The 25,620-nt window shown below is 48.2% G+C and overlaps 1 protein-coding gene across 1 annotated transcript in view; it reads right to left on the bottom strand.

Moving 5' to 3' along the window:
* Nucleotides 1–7,099: 7,099 nt before the first annotated feature.
* The window catches only part of LOXHD1 (lipoxygenase homology PLAT domains 1), a 190,191-nt gene continuing 171,670 nt past the window's right edge, over nucleotides 7,100–25,620 (bottom strand). Inside the window, exons 35-38 of the mRNA XM_090037209.1 lie at nucleotides 17,729–17,899; nucleotides 14,316–14,454; nucleotides 12,495–12,656; nucleotides 7,100–8,070 (exon numbers count right to left, since the gene is read on the bottom strand). Of these exons, the coding sequence (XP_089893335.1) occupies nucleotides 7,587–8,070; nucleotides 12,495–12,656; nucleotides 14,316–14,454; nucleotides 17,729–17,899 (956 nt within the window). The 3' untranslated portion in view covers nucleotides 7,100–7,586. The remainder of the gene's footprint in view (nucleotides 8,071–12,494; nucleotides 12,657–14,315; nucleotides 14,455–17,728; nucleotides 17,900–25,620) is intronic.

The raw sequence follows: 25,620 nt of genomic DNA on the forward strand, positions 1-25,620 counted from the left end.
TTTGGAGAAGTATCTTTGGGTGCTAGGAAAGGATAGGCTATTGATTTTCAGTGCTCTATAAAGCCTGCACTGTCCCACTGATGATGAGACAGTGCCAGATGCTTCAAAGGAAGGTGGAAGATTGACTGGGGACAGGTCAGCCTCTAATAGTCATTTGCAAGGTAAGTATTTCTGCAGATTAATTCACTGGCCATTGGAGATAAGTTCCTGCCCAGATATATGAAGATGGGACCCTTCCACAGCTCTTGGGAATTTTGCAATCCTTACAGTGAAGGAAATTGCAATGGAGGAAAAAAAACCTTTTTCACTGGTAACATGAAGTTGACTGGTGTGATGGTACCAATGGAATCAAAACTCGTGGAAGAGGCAATATCTTTTATCAGACCAACTAAATAGCTGCAAACAAAGTATTTTATTTATTTTATTTGTTTATATGGTACCAATGGCTCCTTTATCGCTGAAGAGAGAATTTGCTAATTAGATCAAGGGCCAAAGTTGGTAAAGCTGTTCTAGGTTGAGGCACTGTCTGACCCTTCTGCTGATGCCGAGTCATTGAGCCTTCAAAATTCATTAGACCAGAGAGAAAATACAAGATGCAACATAGGTCCATAGCCTCGTGGTTAGAGCACCCGCCTGGGCCTACCATGCTTTGAACTCAAACAATTACTAGATAAAATGGAGCCAGAGCTAGAGGCAGCTGGAGCTCCAGTCTCTCTCCTCCCATTTCATAGGCTGACTGGGCAGATTTTTCTCTCTCTTTCTAGGTTACCATGGACAGCCTTAAAATACTGTAAAAACAGAAGCAGAGTATAAGCTCTATTACCAAACCCAATAAAAGGCATTGTGGAATCTATTAAAACTCTGAGTGCAAAGGAAATTGCTTCTTAAATGTCACTTTTACTGAGGACTTTCTGGTTAATACAGTAATGTCTAAAAGAACGTTTGCTCGCAATAGTTCTGCGAGATCTTTCAGGGGAGAGGGATCACGGGGGCTTCTGTAACACCAAGTGGCTTTTGTTTTGAAATCAATGCTCCCCGGCTGGTTGCTTCTAGAGGGAACTTGTTAAAAAACTGAGAAGGTGGCTGGTGGGGGAGATGCCATGCTTCCACCCCGTGAGCACCTCCAGGTAACTCACAGAGTTCGTCATGAGCTGGGACCAAGAACGTTCTCCAGGACTTAGGGGGAGCTGGTCCCGTTCCTGGCTTTATGTGTGATCTTCCTGGCCTACATGTGTGATCTTGAGCAAGTTACTTAAATAGCTGACAGACTAAACTCCCCATTTTTTTAAATAACCTTTCCCCCCATCCTTTTTATAGTTAGAGTTTGTGCTTTGAGGGTACACTTCTCACCCGGCGTCTGCGGGACAATGGAGGCGCACTCTCAGCTGGAGGCCAATTTCATAGGTTTTTAACTGATTGTGGCACCATAGGGTTTGCCGGTACCTCAAGGGTCATCTGGTCCAACGCTCTGCTTAAATGTAAGAATGTGACTCCTACAGTCTCCTTCTTCAATATTTGTCCACCTTCTTCTTGAAAATCTCCGGTGGAGGAGATGACACAATGTCAGTCCTTCCACTATTTGAGTGCTTCGCATGGAGTACTGTGTCCAGTGGTGGGCCCCAGACTTCGAGAAGGATATGGGCAGTTTGGCAATGGCAACACAAATGATTAGGGGCCTGGGAGATGAGATTTAGGAGGAAAGACTGGAGGAACCAGCATTATTTAGTCCGAAGAAGAGAAGACGGTAGGGAGACTTGATAGCAGGCTTCAAATAAATGAAGGGTGATTATAGAGAGGATGAAAATGGGCTTTTCTCTGTGACTGTAGGAGACAGGACAAGGAGAAATGGGTGCAAGCTGCAGCAAGTGAAACAGGTTGGAGATTAAGAACTTCCTACGAGGGTGGACAAGCATTGGAACAGGCTGCCTAGAGGAGCTGGGGGATCTCCATCCCTGGAGGTTGTAAAGAGCAGGTTGTCCAGACACTTGGTTAGGATGTTTTAGTCAAGGATGGCTTGAGCAGGGGGCTGAACCAGGTGACCTTGCGAAGTCCCTTCCAGCCCTACTTTCCTATGCTCCTCTGAACTTCCCTGGGGAGTCTGTTTTACTGCCTTGCGGTTATACCTGCAAGGAAGGTCTTCCTGTATCTCATCGAAATCTACTTACCTGCCATTTAAATCCATTGCTTCACATCCTGCCTTCTTTGGCAAGGGAGAACAGTTGTTCTCTTCTTTATGGCAGATATTTAATGACTGTTGTGATGTCCTCCTTTAACTACCTTTTGTCCAAGCCAAATGGGACTAATTCTCTTAACCATACACACGAAGCCCCTAAGAGACTGATATAAAGGCCTAGTCTGGTTATCAATATTACACAGGCCATAACATTTCCTCCATCATAATTTGGATAAACACTTTCTTCAGCCTCTGCTGGATCAGTTCATCTATACACACGTGACACCATGATGGGGGTAGTGGCCTTTGAAAGGCAGAAGGGGTAGCTGGCAATGTCCATGTGGCCAGGAAAGGCAGATTAAAGGCAAAAGGAGTATTTGAAGCTTTCACTGGGAGAGAGAAAGATGGTCCCAGGGAGCACTTGAATGTTTGTGAGGATGTGAGGGATCTGCTCAGATCCCTTCTGACCCTACTAACTGTGAAACTATGAAATGATGAAAGGCATAGGAAGCCCAAGCCACAGTTGGTTTATGGATCCAGAATAAGGAAGCCTCTGAAGTGTGTGGGGGACACCTCTCTGGACCCAGATAGCTGGTTGTGGTCAGGCATATCGATTTAGGAAGGATGAACGGGTGACTGGGCACGTGGCTCCCAAGGAAGTGCAAACTGATCATTTCCTTAGCTCACAAGGACCCTTAGGCAGGATGCCTGCAGGGCTATCCCAGGCCTCGAGCGGGTGCCCCAGGACAGTGCCCGGCTCTTGATTCTGCTGGTTTGTTCTGTTTGCACAGCATCTAGCCCACTGGGGTCCTCATCCTTGGCTGGTGGTCCTGGGTGCTACTAATACAGTGGATAATTTAAAACGGTCTTTCTTACCACTAGAGGATAGCGTCATGTAGTCAGGCCACACACGAACAAGCAGATGCGACAGCCCCTGCCAGCCCTCCTGCCTGTTTCCCTGTTCTTGTAGAACAGTAGTCTCCAAACTTTTTATGGTGAAGAGCACTTTTTGGAACTAAAGGTCACCCCAAGATCTACTGTGCCACCCCAGTGCCCCCCCCCCCCCCCCCCGCTATGCCAGCCCCATGCATCCCTGGACTGTGGGGTGGCCCAGACCCAACCAGCACTTCTGTGCCATGGCTGCCCTGAGCCGTGCCCATCCGGCAGCCAGAGAAATGTGGTGTTGGGCCCCGGCCCAGCTGGGTCTGGAAGTCTCCGCGGTCCAGGGGCACATGGGGGGGGCTCCTGCCTTTGGGTGCAGCTCGGTGTAGGCCCTGGCGGCCCATGCCCTCCACCTTTCCCCCACCCCACCCTGTGCCCGGGATAAGGTGGCTACTGCTGCAGGCTGCCTGCTGTGAGATGGCTGGAACCTTTTTTTTTTTTTTTTTTGGGGGGGGGGGGGGGGAGGTCAAAAATGGACAGTTCCTTGAAACAAAAAATGACTGGCAAAAAACATACAGAGTTTGACAAAATGCTTGAGAGGAAGGTTGTCACACAAGCGATGTCCCTGAGAGTCAGACCAGGGACATCCAGGTACCCTGGCTCTCACTGTGGCAGAGAGTGAGGGCATATCTCACTTGATCGGCTCCCTACCCCATCCTCCTTCCGCTTCCAGTGTTCAAAGGCCTAGAAAATCCAAATTCTGAAGTTGAGCCCCCAGCTGTTGCATTTAATATTCACCGGTAGACCTATTCTCCATGACTGTGTCCACATGGCATTAGACAGAGCAAGAGAGATTTGAACACCTGACCTGCCAGATACCAAACCAGATGGCTAGATACCACTCTGTCTTGTGCAATCATTAGGAAGTGTTTGATTTTTTATTCAGTGCAGAAGGAAAATCAGTTTTCCAGTTGAATTTGGGGGTGCAGAACTGCTCCCTAGCCAGTTGCAGCCCCATGTAAAGTCCCAGGAAGTGCACAGTGTGCTCATTAAGCACAGGCTCTGGACTCAAGTGCTCCTAGCACAGGATCTGAACCTCTTGCGAGCCTCTTAGCTCCCACTGCTTTCAGTGCTCAGCACTTTGCAGCAACAGGCCTGTAGCTGGGGAATACTGACAATCAGACACAGTTTTTAGGAGTTAATTACTAGTGTTATTCCCCGAAGTGAGTATTTGCTCCGTTATGAAGTTGATTACTAGGTAGCTTTCAGTAACTCACTCTACTCCAAAGCCATCATTTACCATAAAGGGTTTTTAAATGAATTAATTTTAAGCAATTACCCATTAACTGACATAGACAGCACAGACAGGGCTAGCGCATGCTAGGATTCACACACGTTTCTGCTGGAGCAAATGATGATGTAGGGCTCACTATTTATCCTCTTTTTCTGCAGGCTAAACTAGCCAGAGTTCACTCTAACAGACTGCAAGGTAAGAGCGTACACACAAGCCATTAGTGTGCAACAGCTGATATGCTATAAATCTCCACCCTTGTTTACTTGGCTCTGACTTTTTTTTAATCCTCATATATGCAGATTGCAAATGCAAGCTCCCACTCTGGACTGCAGGAAGCAAAATGCCCTATTGATACAGACCCAGGCAATTCCCTAGCCAGTGAATATAGTGTAAGCAGCACCTCCTTTAATAGCAAGGAAGGTTCAGGGGTCATGGCATGCCCTAGGACTTGCGATATCTGGCTTCCTATCCCAGCTTTGTCCTAGACTTCCTGGTGAACATAGGCAACACAGTGCCTGATACATCAGTGCCCTGACATGCAGTGAAATTTTCCACCCTGAGCTAGGCACTCAGGTGCCCCCAACAATGCAGGGAGAAACTTGGATGCCTTAAGGGACCTTTAGCAGTCAGCCAAGCTGAGCAGGGAGCTCCCTAAGCTAGCCGGGAGTGAAAAGCAGAGGAAAGGACTATGATGTCTATTGGACATGGGGCAACACTGGGCGCTCCTACCCTTAGGATACTCGACTGTGACACTTCTCTTGGAGGTGGGTGCCCAAGCCAGGCAGGAGTTATTCATAAAAGCCCAGCACCCCAAAATAGCTCACAGCCTACAGGATAGCGTGTTGACCTGGCATGGGTGAGTTCAGGGTTGAACACATGTCCAAATCCAGATCAGTGCCCTAATCGCTAGATTATATTTTGGGGGATGACGGGGGGTCAGGGATGAACCTCTGTTGAAGCTCTTCCATTCAGTAGAGCCAGAGAGGGACTGACTAGGTCCGCTCAGGTTGGATACAGTACTTACCTGGGCTGTGAGAAATCTCAGCACCAAGCTCTTGCACCACAATGCGACCGTGGTCACTCGCAGTTAAAATGAAAACAATGTTGGGAGCTTGGGAAAGTGCCTGAGCCCAGAGTGAGCTCTGAAGATGCCGGGCCTCAGGTGCCACTCGTATTTTCTCATCCATGAGCAGCAATTCGATGCAAACCAAACCCATGTGGTTCCTTGCCGCATATGAAGCACTGCTCATTAACCCTGGAATTTCTGCTAATTAACCTCCCTATCCTCCCTGCCCGGTCAGGAGGAACAGCACAGCGTAGGAGTGTAACACCGGAGATCCCTGCCTGCAAGGACCAGCTGAGCCATCTGACATGACAGTCCATTGGAAAGGGCAGGAAGGCGTTTTATGTGGTTGGTTTTGCCCGGCACAGAAGAAGTGCCTAAGCTCCCTGGTTTTGGTTGGGAGGGCGTGGAAGTGAAGGCTGCTGCCTCTGCAAGGCCCTGGCCTCATGAAAGCCCCATGAGACCCTGGCCTGCAACAGTGCGACTGCCCTTTGGTTGGGCCCCGCAAAGGCCAAGTCAGGAGTTTTGCATGCTATGCCCTTAGGCAGCCCCAAGCTGAGGTGGGACCAGAGATGGACCTCATGGTAGAGAAGCCTATGGGAGTACCACCTCTTCCCTGCTGGGTGCTGTAGTGTGACTCAGTCTCTGGGACATGCTACTGCCTAGAGCCCTTCCTGCTCCCTTCAAGTAGCAAATGTGTCTCCTCATTGCTTGCCCCCAAACAACTGGAGAAGCAGGAACCCCCTTCATCCGACTGGAGCAAACTCTAGGGGTGGAAGCCTGGCCTTCAGTGGAGCTAAGATCACTCCTCTGGGAAGGGAGAGAGCTCCCTGGAGGGTTTTAGAAAGACACTTTGCCTGCATATAGGCACATGGAAGAGTATCCGTGAACCTCAACCACCAGCATATCAGTTCTTACTCTGTGTTCTTGCTTCAAAAATAAAAAAAACTGAGAAAAGCAGATGCTTAAGAGGAGCAAAAGTCAATGGCAGCTGCCACGGAAAGGGCTTGACGTGCAGGCCAGCGAGGGCAGAATTATCCGGAGACAGCTTTCAAATTGCGCTCGGCCCAGCTCCCTGGAGCGGAATTGATTATTGACAAGGTGTTTGGCTAATGTACGCGTTTGCACTGCACAAAAAGCATTGCACTCTTCAGTACGAGCTGCTGAGCTTGTCTTCTGCTTAACGTCTGAGGCCTGAGGCCAGCGTCACAGCTGGGGTAAATTGCTTCATGTACCGAAGTCAACATCACCAGGCCAATTTACACCCACTGAGAACCGGGCTACAAGGTTAGCTTGCCCTCTGGAAACTCTCCTCGGAAAACCTCTGGGGGGTTGCTTTTACTTCTTCATTTTATGTATTTATGCACCTGTGTATACCCAGATAAAACACATATGTACTATTATATACTCAGAAGTGGGTCAAAACTGAGATTCTCATAGGTGGCAGCTTACTTTTCTCTTCCAGTTTCTTTATTACTTGAAAAAAAGGAGCCAGCCTGATTTTTTCAGGGTCCAAGTCTTGTTCTTAGCCTTGGTAGCTGGGGTGCAGGACAGGACACCTTCTAAGAGGCTGGAGACTGAGATACTACACACATGTTATACTCGCAGAGGCTGATGCTACTCACATCTTATACTCACAAAACAGGAAAAAAACGTGCCATTCATGGCTTTAGTTATGCATAAAAAAAGTGCCATTAGCTTTATAAAACATGAAACCAAGCAGTACATATATTCCCAATGAAAACCTTTAAATATAAAATACAGTGGTTTACAAATTAAAACATAATATAAATGTGTGGAACAAGCGAATAAGAAAATGCATCTGCAGGGAAGTATGAAAAGTCTTCTGTGCACCTCCTTTCAAAGGCTGCAGGCTCGGCCCTGTTCATCCCGGGGAAGAGAGGAGTACCTGGCTGGTGCTAAGCCCTGGATGGTGATGGCAGAGGCAGTTGGTGCAGCAGCAGTAGCTGGGGGTTTGCTGCTGTGGGAAAGCTGTCATCGCCTTTTTTTGCTGTCAGTATACCTTCGCTGTGAAGCCAGACGGTGAAGGGTTCAAGGGTGCAGGGACAGCAGGAGAGGCATGGCAGGTGCGGTTCCCCCTAGCTCCATGCCAGCACCCCTCTCCTAAGGCAGCACCTAAGGCTCATGCCCCGCTTGCCTACCCAGCTGTACGCCTACTGTCTGGGAAACAGATCCCTCCAGATTAAACCATCTCCTCGATTTTCATCCAGCCACTTCCCACAAGGAAATATTGTGCTGACTCCAGTAGCTGAGTTGGTGATCTCCACTCGCTCCAGCAACCAGCCGCTGCTCGCCATGCCACTGTTGTCATGCTCAATCCGGACTTTTTTCAGCTCTCCCAAGTCCAGCGTTTCCAGGTAAAACCTATTGGTTCTGCCACGTTCAAAGAGGTTCCAGAGCTTGTTTTTGAGCGCCCGCTTGCCCGAATCTCCATTGACGCCAAAGATGATAACAAAGACGTTGGCATCGGTGCCGGCTCCTTTTTCAAACCCAGTCGTCACGATGACCTCGTATTTGACTGGCACCAAACTCCGGGTCTTGCTGGCGAAACTCTCTACGGTCTTGGCACACTCAAAGACTCTGTAGTCGCTCTTCTTGTGACGCAGCGGGATTTTTGCATTGCATCTGAAAAAGAACCTGCCAGAGGGAAGATAAGAGAGTGTTAGCAGTGCAAGCATTGGCACTGCTCAGCAAGTGCTCAAATAGTAGGGGAATGGGAGTTAATAATCTACTTCATAGTAATGCTGTCCTTGCACTACTGCCCCACCTTGTAACTGGAACAAAAGGAAGCTTTCCCTGCTGGGTCGTAAGCCAAAGGTCTCTGAATCTCCACAAACAGCTGTGCTGCAGGACATTAGCTAGAGGAAGTAGCCAATTAGCTAGTTCAACATACTTACACCCCATGAAAAACAAGCTCAAGTCACAGCTGGATCAACTCCACTCTTTCTCCTGCCAGCTCTTCAGCTCCCCCCTGAGTTGCAACCTTACTGAGCAATACTTTTAATATCCTAAGATGAGCTAAGAGCGGCTTTTGCTTGTGGCACGTGGTATCAATCCTTACACTTCTCTGAAGGCCAGCAGTCCCGTGACATCTGAATCCCCCTAGACAGTAACAAACCCATGCGTGGCTCTGGCACACCAGCTACATGCTCTGATTTTACCTGCATTTTTTATGGGCTTTTTAGGATGCTGTGCCTTTATTCCCAATGGCGTTTTAGGCGTAAGCAATTCTGGCTGAATAGGAGACCCAATGCTTTGCTGAACATTATTTTCGACAAGCAGCGAAAACACTTGGCCTTGCCAGGAGAGGTTGGAAATTGCTTCCTTCTTTTTTAAGCAGCACTCGGAGATTTGCTGTCTCTTACATGTAGCATCACACTGGAAGGAAGTTGGGGGGGGGGGGCTTCCGGCCTCAACAAGTCTCAAGGCTTAAACCCCTCTGCTGAGGCAGCTGCAGGTTCAGTGAGGCAAGGGACCTCCAGAGACCTGGGGGCACAACACCGTGTCGTTCTGTGTCTGGAGAAGCAAAGACTGAGGGTGGGTTTGATAACAGCCTTCAAAGCCCTGAAGGGCAATTATAGGGAGGATGGAGATAAACTTCCTTTGTGGCTGGGGGGTCCAGGACTGGGAGCAATGACTTCAGACTGCAGCAATGGAAATTTAGGCTGAGATTAGGAAGAAGTTTCTGATGCTGAGGAAGCACTGGAGGAAGCTACCTAGAGAGCTTGTGAAATCTTCATTCCTGGCAATTTTCAAGAGCAGGTTAGACAGACACTTGGCTGGAATGGTTTAGTCAGGGATGATCCTGGCATGAGCAGGAGACTGGACTAGATGACCTTGTGAGGTCCCTTCCAGCCCTACTTTCCTATGACCCTAAAGCCACCATAGCCCGACTAGCTGGGCAGTAGGGTCAAAGCCCTAATACCGTGCTGCTCCCTCTGCTCACAACAGCTCCTCTGGGCAGAGGCCTTGAGCCAAAGTCAACCCTGGTGTCAGCAGGGCCCACCAAAGTCATTTTGAAATCATGCTTTCATAAACTTTAAGGCCAGAGGGAACAGTTTTGATCACTCAACCTGGCCTTCTGCCTACAAGAGGCCACAGGACCTCAACCAGCAGCTCCTGTACAAAGCTCTTGACCATGAATCTTGCATGCCCCCAGAAGCTGGGGGGGCATGGTGAGCTCCCACAGCCAGCAGTGGCGGTGCTGGCGGGGGGGTGGCAAGTACCGACCAGCGGTCAGTGACCACATGCAGACGCCGCAGGCAGTATTGACAGCAGCCAGCAGCGAGCGGCAAATGCCCACAGGCACCACCAGCAGTGTCGGCAGCGCTTTTTGCAGGGGGTGCACTGCCAAGCTCAGCAGGTGCACATGCACCTGTGTGCACCCCCGTGCGTTGCCAGTGACCTTGACTTCTGTTTGAGCTGTAGCATCTCTTTCGAAAGATCTTCATCTAATGAGCTGAATGACAGAGAAGCCAAAATCTCCTGAGGAAGCTGACCTCCTCCAGGTCATGCCAAAGGTGAATTTGGGCCCTTTGTCATCTCATTTGTCTACAAAGAAGTCTGAACCCTGGCAGAACTAAATGGCTGAGATCAAACAGCATGGCAGGGGAGGCTGCTTCCTGCCCCTCAAGACTTCAATGAATCCTGAGGTTAGGTTTGTCAAAGCTGCGCTGCTGCACATGCCTTTGCATATCATGTCGAAATTCATCAGTTATTGCCATTACTGGGGAAAGGAAGAAGGTAGGAAGAAGTTAGGGAGACCAGGAAACGAGAGGCAATGGGGAGCCCCCGTTTTCTTCCCTTAACACTCCCAGACCATTGTGAGAAGACAAATAATGGAGAAAGTACTGAAATGAGATATACCAGATGCTGAGAAACCTCCCCCCGCAAAAGCCTTGTGCTCCACTGTGCTGCCTCTGGTGATGTGCAGGAAGCACGTAACATATTCACAAATCACCGTGTATCTGGCAATCAGTCAGAGGTTGGAGCATTGTGTTTTTAATGATGGATTTCATTTCCAATGATGCAAATCATTTCCAAATGAGTCCCCTTTCTTTCTCCTCCCCTGCCTCTTCTCCAAGCTGCAGCAGGTCCTCCCTGAAGGAATTCAGCTGGATTGCAGTGTGTGTATGAAATAAAAAGGGATGAGCTGTTGCAGTTCTAGCACTATATTTCAAGCTTCGTGGTGTTCCAAATAGCTTCTGAAGCCAAATAAATACTTGCTCTCCTTTGGAAAGAAAGGCTGCACATGAGAAATTCCAATGAGATTGCATTCTGCAGCCTATACTCAGGGGTGGGAATATACTTCCCAACAAGACAGATTAACTCTCTCCAAACTATAAGGTTACCCAAAGTTGCATTTTTTCCCAAGAATCATAGAATCATAGAAAATTAGGGTTGGAAGGGACCTCAGGTGGTTATCTAGCCCAACCCCCTGCTCTAAGCAGGACCATCCCCGACTACATAGTCCCAGCCAAAGCTTTGTCTAGCTGGGTCTTAAAAACGTCCAAGGATGGAGATTGCACCACCTCTCTGGGGAACCTATTTTACTACCCTCCTTGTGAGAAAGTTTTTCCTAATACAACCTAAACTCCCCTTGCTGCAACTTGAAACCGTTGCTCCTTGTTCTGTCATCTGCCCCCACTGAGAACAGCCCAGCTCCATCCTCTTTTGAACCCTCCTGCAGGTAGTTGAAGGCTGCTATTAAATCTCCTCTCAGTCTTCTCTTCTCTACATTAAATAAGCCCAGATCCCTCAGCCTCTCCTCAGAAGTCATGTCCCCCAGCCCCTGAACCATTTTTGTTGCCCTCCGCTGGACTCTCTTCAATTTGTGCACGTCCTTTCTGTAGTGGGGGGCCACAGCTGGACACAGGACTCCAGATGTGGCCTCACCAGTGCTGAATAGAGAGGAAGAATCACTTCCCTTCATCTATTGGCAACGCTCCTACTGATAAAGGCCCATATGCCTTTAGCTTTCTTGGCCACAGGGGCACACTGTTGTGCTATGTGGCGTTTTCCTGAAAGCCCCAGCTTGTCGAATTGTGATTAGGTGAGAATCTCAGCTCTTTTTAAAAAAAGACTAGTTTTCTGGCCATCAGAGTTGCAATGGAGAGGCCCAGAAATGTGGCCCATCTGTATGCTAATGGCTTAAAACCAACAGGCAGAGAGTACAAAAATTGTCTTGAGGAAAAAAAACATTAAGCCAATCTTATGAATTTGCGGTATTTGGAGTTAGCAATTCTGAAACTGTACCCCTGCTGTGAAATCTGTCCTCAGGGTTCAGAGCAAATGCTGCTTTGACATATAGAGGTGGCTGCAGAAGCTGGAAGCAGGGTCCTGGGCTTGCATAGTGCAAACTAGATGGTGCAGAAACCAGATGCTAAGAAACACTTTTTTGTTTTTTGTGGATGGCCCCTAAAACATAGCGGCCGTATGTCAAGGACTCACCTTCAGCTGATGATGATATATGAGAAGGAATCTGAATCTGAGTGTTTGGCTCTTGTTCACAGATTCATAGATTTTAGGGTCGGAGGGGACCTATTAGATCATCAAGTCTGATCCCCTACCCTGGGCAGGAAAGAGTGCTGGGGTCAGATGACCCCAGCCAGGTGTCTGTCCAATCGCCAGCCGGGCGTTTGTTCAGCATTTACATCTCTGAACAACACTTTTGCAGCAGTTTGTCAAAGGGAAATCTTTGCGCAATGGCCTGCAAAAATCCGACTGGGGTCTGCATTTTTAATATTAGGTGTGCAGTGACTGCAAAATTGATGCCAGTTAGTTAACGTGCTCGTGCACAGCACTGGGCATGCAAGTATCTCAAATAAATGGAGAGAGATTCATACAGAACAGCCAGGCACGCTGCATCCCTAAACACTTTGACTCTCTTGACTTTAGTTTTAAAAATATTCTCAATCTTAATATGTGTGGCTGGGAAAGGTTGATTACATAGTACCACACCGGAGGGCTGCAGTACTATTTGAGTTCCCTATGCCGTCCTGCCTTTAATGGTGGCAGCTTTCTTCTATGCGGTCCATCCATTTTTGATGGAAGATACCTACTTGTTGCAAAGTTCCATCTCCATTACGATTATCTCTTCGACATGCCAGTACACATCAGCTTTTGCACTAGACTTTTTTCCATCTTTTGGACAGTGACCAACGCAGATGGCGGCGATGCTACCAACGTTCTTTGAAGAAAACTGAAAATTGTCTGTTGCTCCTCTGCAGGAAACACAGAACAGCTTCAATTACTCTCTCGGAGACAGGCAATAACTTGCCTCATATGGACATTAAGTAATTTGCACATGGCTAGAGAAGATAGAAGATAAACTTTCATTTAAAGTCATTTGATTTAACCTGCAATTATTTAGCGCAAAGTATAATTTCTGTATTTAAATTCAGTATTTTTCCTGATTAGGGCGATGCTTTAAATTACTGCCACTAGGACTTTCCAGGATAAACTTGAGCTGCTTCACATAAGAAATCAATTTGCCTTGTTACAGATAAAGCTAAAGAATGACTAATTTCCCCTGTAGTGTTCATTTTTCTTGACAGACTCTTTATCTGTTACACATCTAGCAATCATAGTGACTTTAAATTTGCCAACTCAGCCCAATTTTAGAAGGCCGTCTTGAAAACAGCTTAGACAAACAACCGGTCTCTGGCAAACATTGCTGTTTCCTCTCTAGGGTAACCTACGTAGTTTTTATAGTTGCCTTTTTAAATCATAAGTCTGTTCAATATCCAGTCCTCAAGGGTTGGCCAATGATTCATTCTTCAGAGGAAGTCGTTTCCTCTGAACTCCACTGTACCCAACTGTTGCAAAAGCAAGAGTTTCCATAAAAGCATAGAAAACGAGGGTTGGAAGGGACCTCAGAAGGTCACATCTAGTCCAACCCCTGCTCAAAGCCGGACCAACTGACCTGTTCTTTCTGACCTTTGATATTTCAAATAGGCATTTATGTTCTGTTGCCCCTGACCTTCGAATCGAGGTAACTAAGAGTGCCTGTCTTCCAAGGGACTCATGAGATCCTGGAGGAAAGACATGTCCTCCCAACACAACAGACAGACATAAGGTCATATATCCTGATGGTCTTAGTATAGATCTTCTTTGCCTTATGGTCTACAGGCAGGTATGCTCTGAATATAGCATCCCCAAACAAAACTCAACCAAAATCTCATTTCATGTGTAGTTACAACTGGCGTGGTTTGGCCCACTGGTGTGCGCAGGTGCAAACAGGAAAAGAAGGAATCTTATTCACTACACATACCAGCTCCCATTCACATGTTCAGTATACAGTTCTCTCTCTCTCCGTTTTAGGAGATACTCACAAAAGAGTCATATATTGGAAGGGACCTTAAGGGTTACCCGGTCCATAGGTGCACGATTCACTGTTTGTAATGAGAGCTCTCTTAATCTAAACAAAAGACTGGACTTGTTAGGTCAGACTGAACATGTAGGCTGGAATTACACTTATTCTTTCTCTGCTTCCCACCCCACCAACCTTTTTGAAGGCTAGGCTAAAAACACCTCTTGCTAAGATAAGCTTCCTGCCACTCTTCTCAACTCAGCTACCTGGGGGTCCCTTTTGCTTCATCAGGTAAGCCTGAGAAGTATTACAGTTCTGGTAAATCTCAGATGTAATTATGGGAAGGACTCGCTCCCTCGCACCAGATGGCTGCTTCTGTTAATTCTGAAAGCTGCTTTAGCATCTGGTCACCATGGACAAACCAGACATTAACCCCCATCCCTCCTTCTCCTTCAGCACCGGTGGTATCTTCTGGGAGGAGAAGAGAGGAACTGCTTGAACAAAGCTGATCTGGATCCCCTGGAGGGGAGAGGGCTTTGTTTGCTTGGCCATTGAGATCTCCCTTTCATACCTTCCAAATCTCTTTTTCTTCGGAGAATTTTCCAAGACAAATTCTTTTGAGCGACACTTCCTTCCTTCTAAGATGATCCAGACGTCTTCTTTGGTTTCTGAATTCTCTTTGTTGCTTGTTACGGTGACGATCTCGTACGCTGTAAATGCAGAAAAAGCACACAGTTCCCAAGGCAGTCGGAGCAGGTGCATCTAAGACTATGGCCAGAGTCTTGTCTAATTGACTGTCTCTCTGGTGTGTAGATAACTTCTCTTAGCGTTGGTCACTCTAGACTACAAGGCACCTGCAAGCTAAACCAAGGATGGAGTCTGGGATCTGCTGAAAGTGATGTGACTTCTACCCTTGGCTTCTGAGTCAGGATTTCACCCCAGGCATGGCACAAACAGAAAACATAACAATAGGCTTATGGTGTTTAACTACCAGGGCCGGATGCTGCTTTCTGGAATTAAAGTTTTCTTATCTTTCAAAGAATTCAAAGGGCAGTGGTTTGGGGCGTTCCTGTTTCTCAGCGGCTCTCTAGAGATGGGGTGCAAAGGATAATCTTGTCCCCTTTTGTTCAGGAGGGGGTATGAGGACACAAAAGGCCACAATGTTGTCAACAGGCAAAAGACTTATTTATGTTTCCATGCCAGTGCAGTGGATCTAATTATATTGCGCCTAGATAAATACGGGGCTTGTGTGACAGCTGGTTGGATATGCCTCAGTCAAGACTGAAATAACACTCTTGGGTAGAGAAAGCACCTGGGAGAGCTGGTGGGACTTGCTGGTGATCCTCACAGAGGGACAGCAAGCACTATTTGCAGAACAGATGTGCACAGATGCGGAGTTAGGCCCCACACAGCTCTGGTCCATGGCTATAGCCAGGAATGGCCTCCCCCCCCCTTCCCCCCCACCCCCGCATCTGCACCTAGCAGGATTCAGTGTGCTCTTTCCATTAAATGTGAACCCCAACTACCATTACCCATGGTCACCTCTTAATTAACTGCTGGAGCGTGCTCTACAAGAGGCAACATGAGTACATGCACTAAGCTGTAGCCCACTTACTAAATGGAGTTTCTGCCAGGGTTACATTGGATCAGAGGTCTGGGGTCTACACGGGCTCCCAACCTTTTTCGAGGTGTCCGTTTTAACCGATGACGCCCTAAACTGTTTGCAGCCAGGTTTACTTCTCTCCCCATGAAAATGACCCCAGGTGAAATCAGCTGAAGCTCCCTTAGGACAGACCAGAGGTCTGTCTGCTGCCAACAAGTACTCGGTAACGGGGTCTGGACTCTGAAACCAGCTATGTTAATGCTCTGAGCATGCAGCCAAGCTTACGGGTATTTAATCCTTTGTTCAGCTTGTTGAGGGAGATGGGGACTGATGCAAATAGATTTGGGGGCAGTCCTTTGTCTGTTTGTGTGCTGTCATTTTACTTTACAAGCCATTTTTGCACAGAGCGCCACTCTGGATAGATTTGAAATATTTGAAGAACATAAAATAATGAGGTGTTGTCATTTACTGGGGTCAGGCTGTTGAATAGACTGATTTCACAAACGAGTCACTGGCAGAGATGGAGAATGGTCCAGTGGTTGGACTGCCAGCCTGGGACTTGGGGAGACAGGAGCTGAATTTCATACATGGCCATAGACTTCCCATTTGAACATGACCAAATCCTTTGGGGATAAATTCTCCTTCATTAGATGTGTCTAGAGGGCATGTCTGTAGTCATGGCAGGAAGGTTTACAGAGTCCATTTCACCATATGGCAAAACAGAATCACCCCGTGCCTGTACCTGCAAGCAGGAAAGCTGAGGAGGAGAAGAGGTGAGGCCCTCCCATGTTTTAGCCCAACAGCCTAGCAGTTAGGACCCTTGCTAAGAAAGCAGAAAACATCAGTTCCTCACCCCTCTCCCAAAGGAGGTTTGAACCTGCCTCACCTTTACTACCCAGCAAAGAGCTCCAACCACCACCCCCCGGGTTAGGCACTGCCCAGGCTGTCTCCAGATGTGCAATGGAAGCTGAGCCACTGCTGCTTTAATATTCATCAGCTAAAATAGATGGAGATCAGCAGGGCATTTCCCCCCTCCCATCCAGGACAGTAGCCATCTCACTAAGCCACACACTCTTTGGCTTGTGCATTTCCTCCTGGGCCTACTGTCTCCCTCCCTTGGTGATCCATCACAGCATCCTCGTAAGGGGACTGGAAATTGTTGCCTAGTGGTTAGAGCCCCTTGCTAGGAAGCAGGACTTGTCAGTTCAACACCCCTGTAAGTTAAGGACCTAGTGCCCACGATGCATGTCCCCAGAGCAAGTATTCACCAGGCTGAAGTGTGCACTTCACAGGATTTTGCCCAGCTACAACTTCATGACTTCCCGGCCTTATGCGTGCACCTGCATGAGCATATCCCGCCAGCTCCCTGCCCAGCCTCCGCAAACCTCTGGTGAGCTTGTTCAGTGGGGATGTGCACACTCCTGTGCCTAAAGCTGGACCATAATCTGGGTGCAAGTGCCAAAACCTGCTGTCATACAGCCGCATATAGGCCACTGAAGCACAGAGCAAAACTGGATTTAGCCCTACATGTCTCTGTTCTCCACCTGCAACGCGAGGCTAACCATTCGGTGTATTATTATTCTGTTTCCCTGGGGGCATTGAGAAGGGAAATGCATTATAGCCTGCAGGGCACTCTGAGTCTGCGGTAATGGGAGGCCTGCAAGCACCTCTGATAGAGGGCAAACGATGCGCAGCCAAAGCAGAAGTACGCCGAAGGATTTCTTGGTGTGCTGGAATGCAGTTCTTAATTCTTCGTGCTCTCTGGGGCTGGGATCTCATCTGAAGTGGGCTCCGCGATGGGCCGAGCACATTAGCCGGTGCTCTTAAAAAGCAATGGTCTCTACCCTCTCTCATCACTTTCTACACCGGTGTGATTTCATTAGCTTTAGTGGAACTACTCTGGGTTTGACACCTGTGTATCTACGAGCAAAATCGGGGAGGGAGCATTAAACTTTACAATTAAGGTCAACTGGGACACAAGAGCTGGTAGCCCTGGGGTGTTTCCAGCAGGGAGTCCGGGCAGTGTTACTTTTAAGCTTTTGGAGATGGGACTTATTTTCCACCTCAGAGATTTGAGCCCATTATTTCTAATGAGGACACAACCACGTAGTGCTCTGGCTTGTTGCCAGGATCAACAGCTGCTTCTGGTACCCTCTTAACTTTCAGCCGAGAGTGGGATTCAGTGTTTTTCTCGCTCATAAATCCTGCTTTATGCTTTTCTCATGGAACCCTAGTGCCCTGTTTCTGCAGGCACAGAAGTAAACTCAGCCTTCAGCACTTATATCTCGAGACTCCCCGTCACTAAGTGCTGACAATGCTGTGTCAAGAGAGGCAGGTCTCTGATGACCTGTAGAGGCTGCCACAGCCTGCTTCAAACTTACTGGTACGTTCCTTCTCCTCCAGGATGTCGTTGTTGGCACAAGCCAGTTCTCTGATGAGCTGCCCATCATCTTCGCTCTTCGCCAGCCAGCGATCACACTGGAAGCGGAAGGTCTCGTCCATGGCAGAATCGATGACCTCAATATATTCCAAGTGCCACCCAGGTGCAATCCCTGGGTCGTGAAAAAGCGCAAGAAATGATATCATACGGCACTGTACAGATGCAGAGAAAAGAGCTTGCTGCTCTGAGAAGTGGACCACAGATAGGTTTGATGTTCTTGCCCACGTTAGTGATATCTTACCTCCTGAGTAGACCCAATGGCTTCTAGACAGGACAAGTGGATATGGAGTTCATACCATGCTAGAACAGGTATTATAAGCAATATTATTGATTCAAATTGTGGCACCACCCCTAAGACAGGCCTGAGTATGGAAAGAACCAGGGCAGCCAGGCACAGGGCAACACCCTGCCTTCTTGGGGCCCCGAGGGGGCCTCTCCATGGGTATAAGGCACATGGGAATAAGGTGTTTGGGGAAGGGGAAGATTTTGGAGGATCTTTTTGTCCTGTGTTTGCACTGTCCCCAGCGCAATGGGCTTCTGGGCTGTAACTGGGCGGCAGAGAAGCTGAAATATTATCTGAAATATAAATGCCAGTAATAACAATAATGACCAGCAGGCCGTTATTGTTCTTTATTATTGTACTTCTACCAGCTGCATTGAGGTTCTCAGGAAGAAGTGATAATACAGTGTAGGGCTCATAAAGCCCCACAAAATGCCACTGAGAAACCAGGACAGCCAGGCTTTGGTGGAACAGTTGCAGAGATGCAGCATTTCTGGGGATCTGCAATGTTTCTGAGCAGGTCCTAACAGTATAGCTGGGGAGAGCTTTCCCCAAGGCACTTCCCATGTGTCACTTGCAGAGAAGAGGGGCTGAGCAGCAGACCCTCCATACACATACTCACACCCTTCATACAGCTCTCTTAGGCTACTTTCAGTCTAGGTCTTTTGTGGGGCTCTTGCAATCACTTATCACAGGTAACTCCTGCCCTACGAGATGGACTACACCTACCATTTCCATGGTTCAATGAAAAATATGCGTATTGAGACTGTAGCAAGGTCTGGCTCTAAGGGTGGCCGTGGTGTTCCCTCATTGCCACATACAACCTGCCCCACTCCAGCTCCTCAGCGTATCCCCCCACTAGCTCTCCTGCCATGCCTTGATGTATGTGAATTGAGAGGCTTTCCCTGAGTGCTGGAGTGATCCTGATTGCCTTTAACTGACCTAACCAGACTCTGGGTCCTACTGGTTCCTCTCTGGACCCTTAGGCTGCCACACAATTATCTTATGCCTGTATCTTGCCCTTCAGGCACCACCCCTGGCTCTTTCCATGCCACAGGGCAAATTGCCTCAAGGGCATTAATCACGGCCTCCAGCTTCCCCCAGAGGTCACCCAGGCCTCATGGGTGTCAATCACCATCAGCTAGTAATTCCAGCCCTTTAGGCCCTCATCCCTTTTTGTTCAGCCATTTACAACCTGGGCCCCTTTCCTCTAGCTGTATCTTTGGCCCTGGACCACTCATTCCAGCCTGGCTTTGCGGTCCCAGACCCTTGGCCATTTTGGCTTCCACTTCTGCTCCATCCTGGCTTTGGCCTCAGCCCAGCTGCACTGCTGCTCAGTGCAGGGCTCAAAACCCATTGTGCCCAGGCACCTGCTGCATGGCCTCCTGTTCCCCTCTCCAGGCACAACCCCAGTGTTTAACAGCTCACAATAATATGAACCATAGCCATCAGCAGCGGAGGCAGGGTGCCTCTCTCCATGCTCTCCCCAGTGCCCACCCTGTTTGGCTGGCATCTCCCAGTGCTGGGCCTACTTGCCATTCCAAGTGCCTCACTGCCCTGGGCCAGGCCATGGGCTCTGGCTCAGGAGCTGAGCTTATATCTCCCCAGGCTCCATCTCTTCTGCTCAGATGACCCCCTGCCTAGCTATAGGTGTCTCCCCCAGCTTACTGAGCAGCCTGCCCTCATCTGCTGCAGCTTACCTATCTACTTGTCTGCCCTTTTGTCTTGCAGCTGGCTCCCCAGTAGTTACCTGTAGTTACCTTGCAGCCTGTAGCCCCTATCTTTTGGCTTCCTCTGGTTGCTTATTCTCGTGCAGCTATCCCTCCCTCAGCTGCCTACTCCAGATTGCAGACTTCTTATGCTGCCTTCTTATTGACTAAGTACTGAGGATTAAGGGACCCTGCTAGAGAGGCAAATACATCATTATGGTTTCCCCATCTTAATTCTTTGACCAGACATAGCTATGAGCACACTGCTGGGGATTACTGCCTGCACTGGGGACTGGCCTCAATGGTGGTTTGAGTACCATCTGCCCCTGAGAAATAAAATACCTCTCAGAAATACATTGCCCAGAGCTGTTTAAGGTTATGCTGACAAACTCTTCAACAGGAAGAGGTATGGGTTGGGAGCAACCACCCTCAGATATCTCTTTAGAAGGTGAGCTTTAAAAGGAAGATCTCAATGGCAGGCGATCAGAAAGCTCCATCTGGATCTGATGCTCTGAAGAACTTTTATAATTTGTCCTTTGCAAAGGTGGCACCTGATCTTTGATGCTGCTGGCATTGCACACACAGTGCGCTGCAATTGAGAAATGTTATCACAGAAAGCTTCCTGGTAGACAGTGCAAAAATCCCATCTTATACCAGAGCACCTAATATAACTTTGATCACTGCAGTAGGGGCATGCAGCGGGTCCAGCTTTCTCCTTCATTTTCCTGAGGCAGCTAAATTGGTGCAGAATCCTATTTGACTTAGTGGACAACCCATGTGCAGCTTGCGACCGGCCCAGAGTTATCCACTAAAGCAGGTAGGAAGAGATCCCTTCCACACTGGCACTTCTCCAACAGCTCTACTTGATGAGGTCTGCTACTGTTCAAACAAAAGGAGTGCCATGATCGTGGCAAGACCCCTCTGCCATGCTGTTATCCAGACCTAAGAGTCATCTAAATGGCTTTTTTCTCCTCCAAGGATTGGTAGCTACCTGTCTGTTGCCTAAAGCTTTCTTCAGTTTGAAACAAATCATCTTTGCACTCCTGAAAAAGGGCACCCTGCTGAGCTGCAATGCCAACAAGTCACCCCGCCGCCTCTGGGATAGTGCTGGGAGCCGTGCCATGTTGTACCACATGTAACCAAGTCAAGCCAAGGCTCTCTAGGAACATCATCGCTGTCACTCCTGCAGGCCATGGCCTTGCAGTGCTTCACAGAGACGTCAGGGATCCTTCTCTTACAAAGCACAGAGCAAGACCAGTTAAGCCAGTTCTTCATTAGCTGTTAGCTTATGATATATGCTTTGCACAAGGGATACCTACTGTAGCATGAAGGAGAAAGATATTGGCTGTTTTCACTTGAAAGCTGTGTCGCACATTGATGACAAACACCATACACATACCAAAGGCAGATCAATTATAACCTCATTGCGCCTGGAGGTCTTACACCAGAACAGCTCTGTTCATGACTCAGTTACAGAATAAAATGCCACAGGCATGTCTTTGGGGTGGGTGAGCACAGGGCAGTGATGGTCCTCATATGTTCTTCATCTAAAGCATACATCTCTGGGACTCCAGCCATGTTCTCACAAGAGCCACTCTCTATCCCGAGTTGCTTGGAAATTTATTCTAAACCTGCTGGCAGGGTCACCCTGTTAATCTCGCTACCTGGCTCAATAAATGTGTCTATAGAATATTCAATATTCAAGAGACTGCTCTGCTTTTTGTCAAGATTTAGTTAAAACAGGCCACAGGAAAAAAAATACATTTTTGCTCTTCCTCCAGCCAAGCATATCAGTGACTAGAGTCTAATGACTGTTGTAATAAATGAGTGGCTAGATCTGTTCCCCTGGAGGACGGTCTCCATTATGCAAACCCTAGTATGTGTGCATTCATTGCCTCCGACTTTGCAAAGGGGTGCTATTGTGAAGACCTCCCCTGCATGAGTGTCCGTGCAAATCCCCGGAAGTGATGCATCTAATCCGTTCAGTGCTGTGAGGCCTCACCTGGAGTAGTTTGCTTCATTTGGAGCACCACACTGAGAAAAATGTAGGCTCATTATGAAGAATCCTGAGGAAAGCCATTGAAGAGTTAGAGGTCTAGAAAACATGACATACAAGGAAACCCTTGGGACTATTTAGTCCAGAGAAGAGGAGATGACTGTGGAGGGAGATAATAACAGCCTTCAAATACAGAAAGAGTGGCATAAAGAAGGCGGTGACAGCCTGTGGCTGCAGGGGACAGGACAAGTAATGGGCTTAAAAAGCAAGAAGGGACATTTAGGAGGAATTTTCTAACTGTGAAGGTGGGGAAGCGCTGGAACAGACGACCTAGAGAGGCTGTAGACTCTCCACCCTTGGAAGCTTTTAAATGCAGATTAGACAAATACTCAAATGAGGTGTTTTAGACAGAACTGACTCTATCTTGGCAAGGGATTGAGCTTGGACCTCCTGAAGTCTCTTCCAGCCCTACTTTTGCATGATGCTACTCACTCCTGCTCCATGCAGCCATGATTAGACTGGCTCTGGATCCATAAGCCTGAGAACAAAGCTTGGCTGCTTCTTGGGAGTGTATCAAACAGCAGCTCCATGCAGCATTTGAGGTGCAAAGACTGGGAGCGAGAGACATAGTGCTCCCTAGGACAGTTGGAGGCAGCTTAGCCAGGCCCTAACTGGAGATCTCAGCACAGAAATAAGGCCTAGACTCCCCCCAGCACAGAGCTAATCTCTGCAGGCCATCACCCAGACAGAGCAAAGGTGGGTAGGTTAAAGCAAGGTGAAAAACGTTAGCAAAGCAGTGCTGGGAAGTGCCCCAGCCCATGCGGTACATACTGATAGGGCTGGTTTCACTGGGACAAGCCTAAGTTTTCGTAGTTCATCTCAAGAAAATGTCCATGTTGGGGTCAGATATTTGTTTCAATACATTACTAGGTCCATATAGTTCTCCTTCATGCCACAAACTGTTTACATCAATTGTTTGACATGGAGGTGGATAAGGCTATTTGACATGAAGGGGATAAGCCAATGCTTGCCTAGAGACCACGCAAAGGTCACTCTGAAGGACAAACATTATTTGTTAGTAACAGGGAGTGATCCATCAGGCAAGTCCCTGGACCACGCAGAAGTTGAGGTGGAAGAAGAGAGCAGAGGAGCTACAAAACGCAGGTCTTCCGAGCCAACTACGCAATAGCTGTGACCTCTCGGGTATAGGATGTTTAAAGGGCAAGCTGTTTTTTTTGTCAGGACATTAATGCCGAAAAGCAAAACATAACAAATGAGGAAACGTTCTGCGTCTTTCACCGTGGGTAGATGATGGAGGCTGGACTGGTCACTGTTTGAATACAGGCAGCCCCAGCTCAGATAGCACGCTCCTCGGCCCTGGGGGAAAGTGGACCAGTTCTGCACTCTTGCCATTTTAACTCGGCATGGCAGGTGCCTAAAACCTGCTTCTCTCAGTTCAAAGAGCTCCCTTGTGTGCAGAGCCTCAGAGTAAAATTGCAGCCCCCTCTCTTTTTTACTAGTGAGTGGCAAAGGGGACACCCTCCCTTGTTTCCTAGGCTTTCTGACGTATCCTTGGGAGAGCTTTTCTCATAAAAGTCATTCAAACCAGATCTTACAACCAAGTTCTGTTGATCAACTAAAGAGCACACAGGCAAGTGGTGGCAAATAATGCTGCTAGTCACAAAGCCCTGCATTTGCCTCAACAGTGCTCTTCCTCACCACAGAAGATAGCTCACTTATTAAGAAGAGGCATAGTTTTTGGCCTGTTTGCAAAGATTGCCAAAAGGGACATGCATTGGCTCACTGCATTTTGCCAGGAACTGGACTGGGGTAGGAATGCAGCAGAACCCATACCAATGATACAACAACTGGCCAAAGATTTTACGGTGAAAGTGTTTTCATAGGGAAAATCCCAATTCGCCAGGGCAAAAATTTCCATAGACACACGCCAGTTTGAATGCAACTTTCTTTCAGATAGGATCCTCAAGTGCAGGATGAAATTTGTGGGCCCAGAGACTGGGATTTCTCCCATCTTAGAATAACTAATACCCCAGGGACTAGGGCTGGACTGTGAGGGCCCAGCTGTATGTTCTTGCTCTGCCTGACTCATACAGGGCCGTATGAACAAAGGATAGGAAGGGAACTCCTGGGTCACTGAGTGAAGTTCCCTGCAGGTCACCACATCAGATAGTCTCTTTCACAAACTTGTCAAGTCCGATCCTATAAGTAGCTGGGTTTTGTTGTCCCTGCTAGTTTTATTGCAAAGGATAAGAACAGAAGTGCCAAACAGGCGGAGAGCAATGATTCATCTATCCTAGTATTCTGTCGCTGACAGTGAAAGAAACGGATCCTATAGAGGGAAAGCACTGAACTGGATATATATAGAGTGATCCATCCCCTATTCAATACCCTCCCTGGCATCCACCATTATTGCTTTAGAGACGCTAGAGGAAACATCTCCAACCATTGTATTCAATAGTTTAATAGTTCAATAGATCTATCATCCATGAATTCAGCCATCCCTTTTCAACCCTGGCTGTGCTATGTGCCTCTACCACCTCCTGTGGCAATGAATTCCACAAGTTAACTATGCAGAACTATGCTCTTTGATGGCTAGAAACAACTTTTAATTTCTAGTAGGGCTGACAAACGATTCAAAAAAATTAATCGCATTAATTAAAACATAGTCGCAATTCATTGCAATTTTATCACGCAGCTAAACAATAGTCAGCAGCCCACTACCCAACAGCCTGCAGCCTGTGCGCCCTGTGGCTCCTCCCCACCGCCAGCAACAGTGCCCAGCCCCGACCCCAGCCTGCCCCACGCCTGCTCCGGACTTGTCCTGGCCAGAGCAGACCAGCTGGAAGCCATGCAAACAGCTCTGACCCTGGCTTGCCCCACACCTGCTCCAGGCTCACCTGCCCACGCTGAGCAGAGGCAGTGGCCAGGCAGAAGCTGCTGCTCCGTGTGGAGGAAAAGCAGCTCCTCCTCCTCACTGCTGCCGGGCCCTTCTTGCTGCAGCTGCCTGGGGCCCGTGCCCGGGCTGCCCTGCGGCTCCTCTTCACTGCCATTGCTGGCTGGCTGGGAGGCCCGGAGGTGGCAGTGATGGCAGCGGAGAGGAGCTGCAGGGTAGCCAAGGCATGGGGTCGGGGCAACTGCAGGAAGAAAGGCCCGGCAGTGGTGAGGGAGAGGAGCCACTTTTCCCCCATGCCAACCAGCAATTTCTGCCCAGCTGTTGCCACTGCTCAGCATGGGCAGGTGAGCCTGGAGCAAGCGTGGGGCAGGCCGGGGTCCCCGCTGTGCCCACAGGTTCTGGCTGGTCCAGAGCTGGTCCACTTCTCTGGTTAAAATGATGTGCACAATTAAAACAATTAACGTGTTAATTTGTTTTTGTGTTAATTACATAAGTTAACTGGGATTAACCAACAGCCCTAATTTCTAGCCCTGGAGTCTCCCACATCCTAAGTGGATTCCAAAACCACCAGGTGACTGGCCGGTCTCTGAAGCTCAGTCCCACGAAGTTCAATTTTCGCTTTTTTTTTTTCCCCTTCTCTTTTTATGACGAGGCTTAAATCACAGCGACAAACAGAAACCTGAAAGCGGCAGTAATGCCAACAATATTTTGCATGTCTATACAACAGATCTGAACCAAGTCCTTCTCTTAAGTGACTGCCCCAACAAATGATGAGGCCTAACTCCTTTTGTCCATGATACCTAACTCGAACCTTTCATTTTCTTGATTTGTTTTCTCTTAAAAATGCCTACACTGGAAATGAAACACTTTGAGGGGAACAAAATGTTTCCTTTGACCTAGATTGAATTTTTCGTTTCATTTCAGGGAGAAAAGC

Source organism: Crocodylus siamensis, chromosome 3, assembly GCF_052110815.1.
Source record: "Crocodylus siamensis isolate JL-2025a chromosome 3, ASM5211081v1, whole genome shotgun sequence".
In the NCBI taxonomy this organism is placed as follows: Eukaryota; Metazoa; Chordata; order Crocodylia; family Crocodylidae; genus Crocodylus; species Crocodylus siamensis.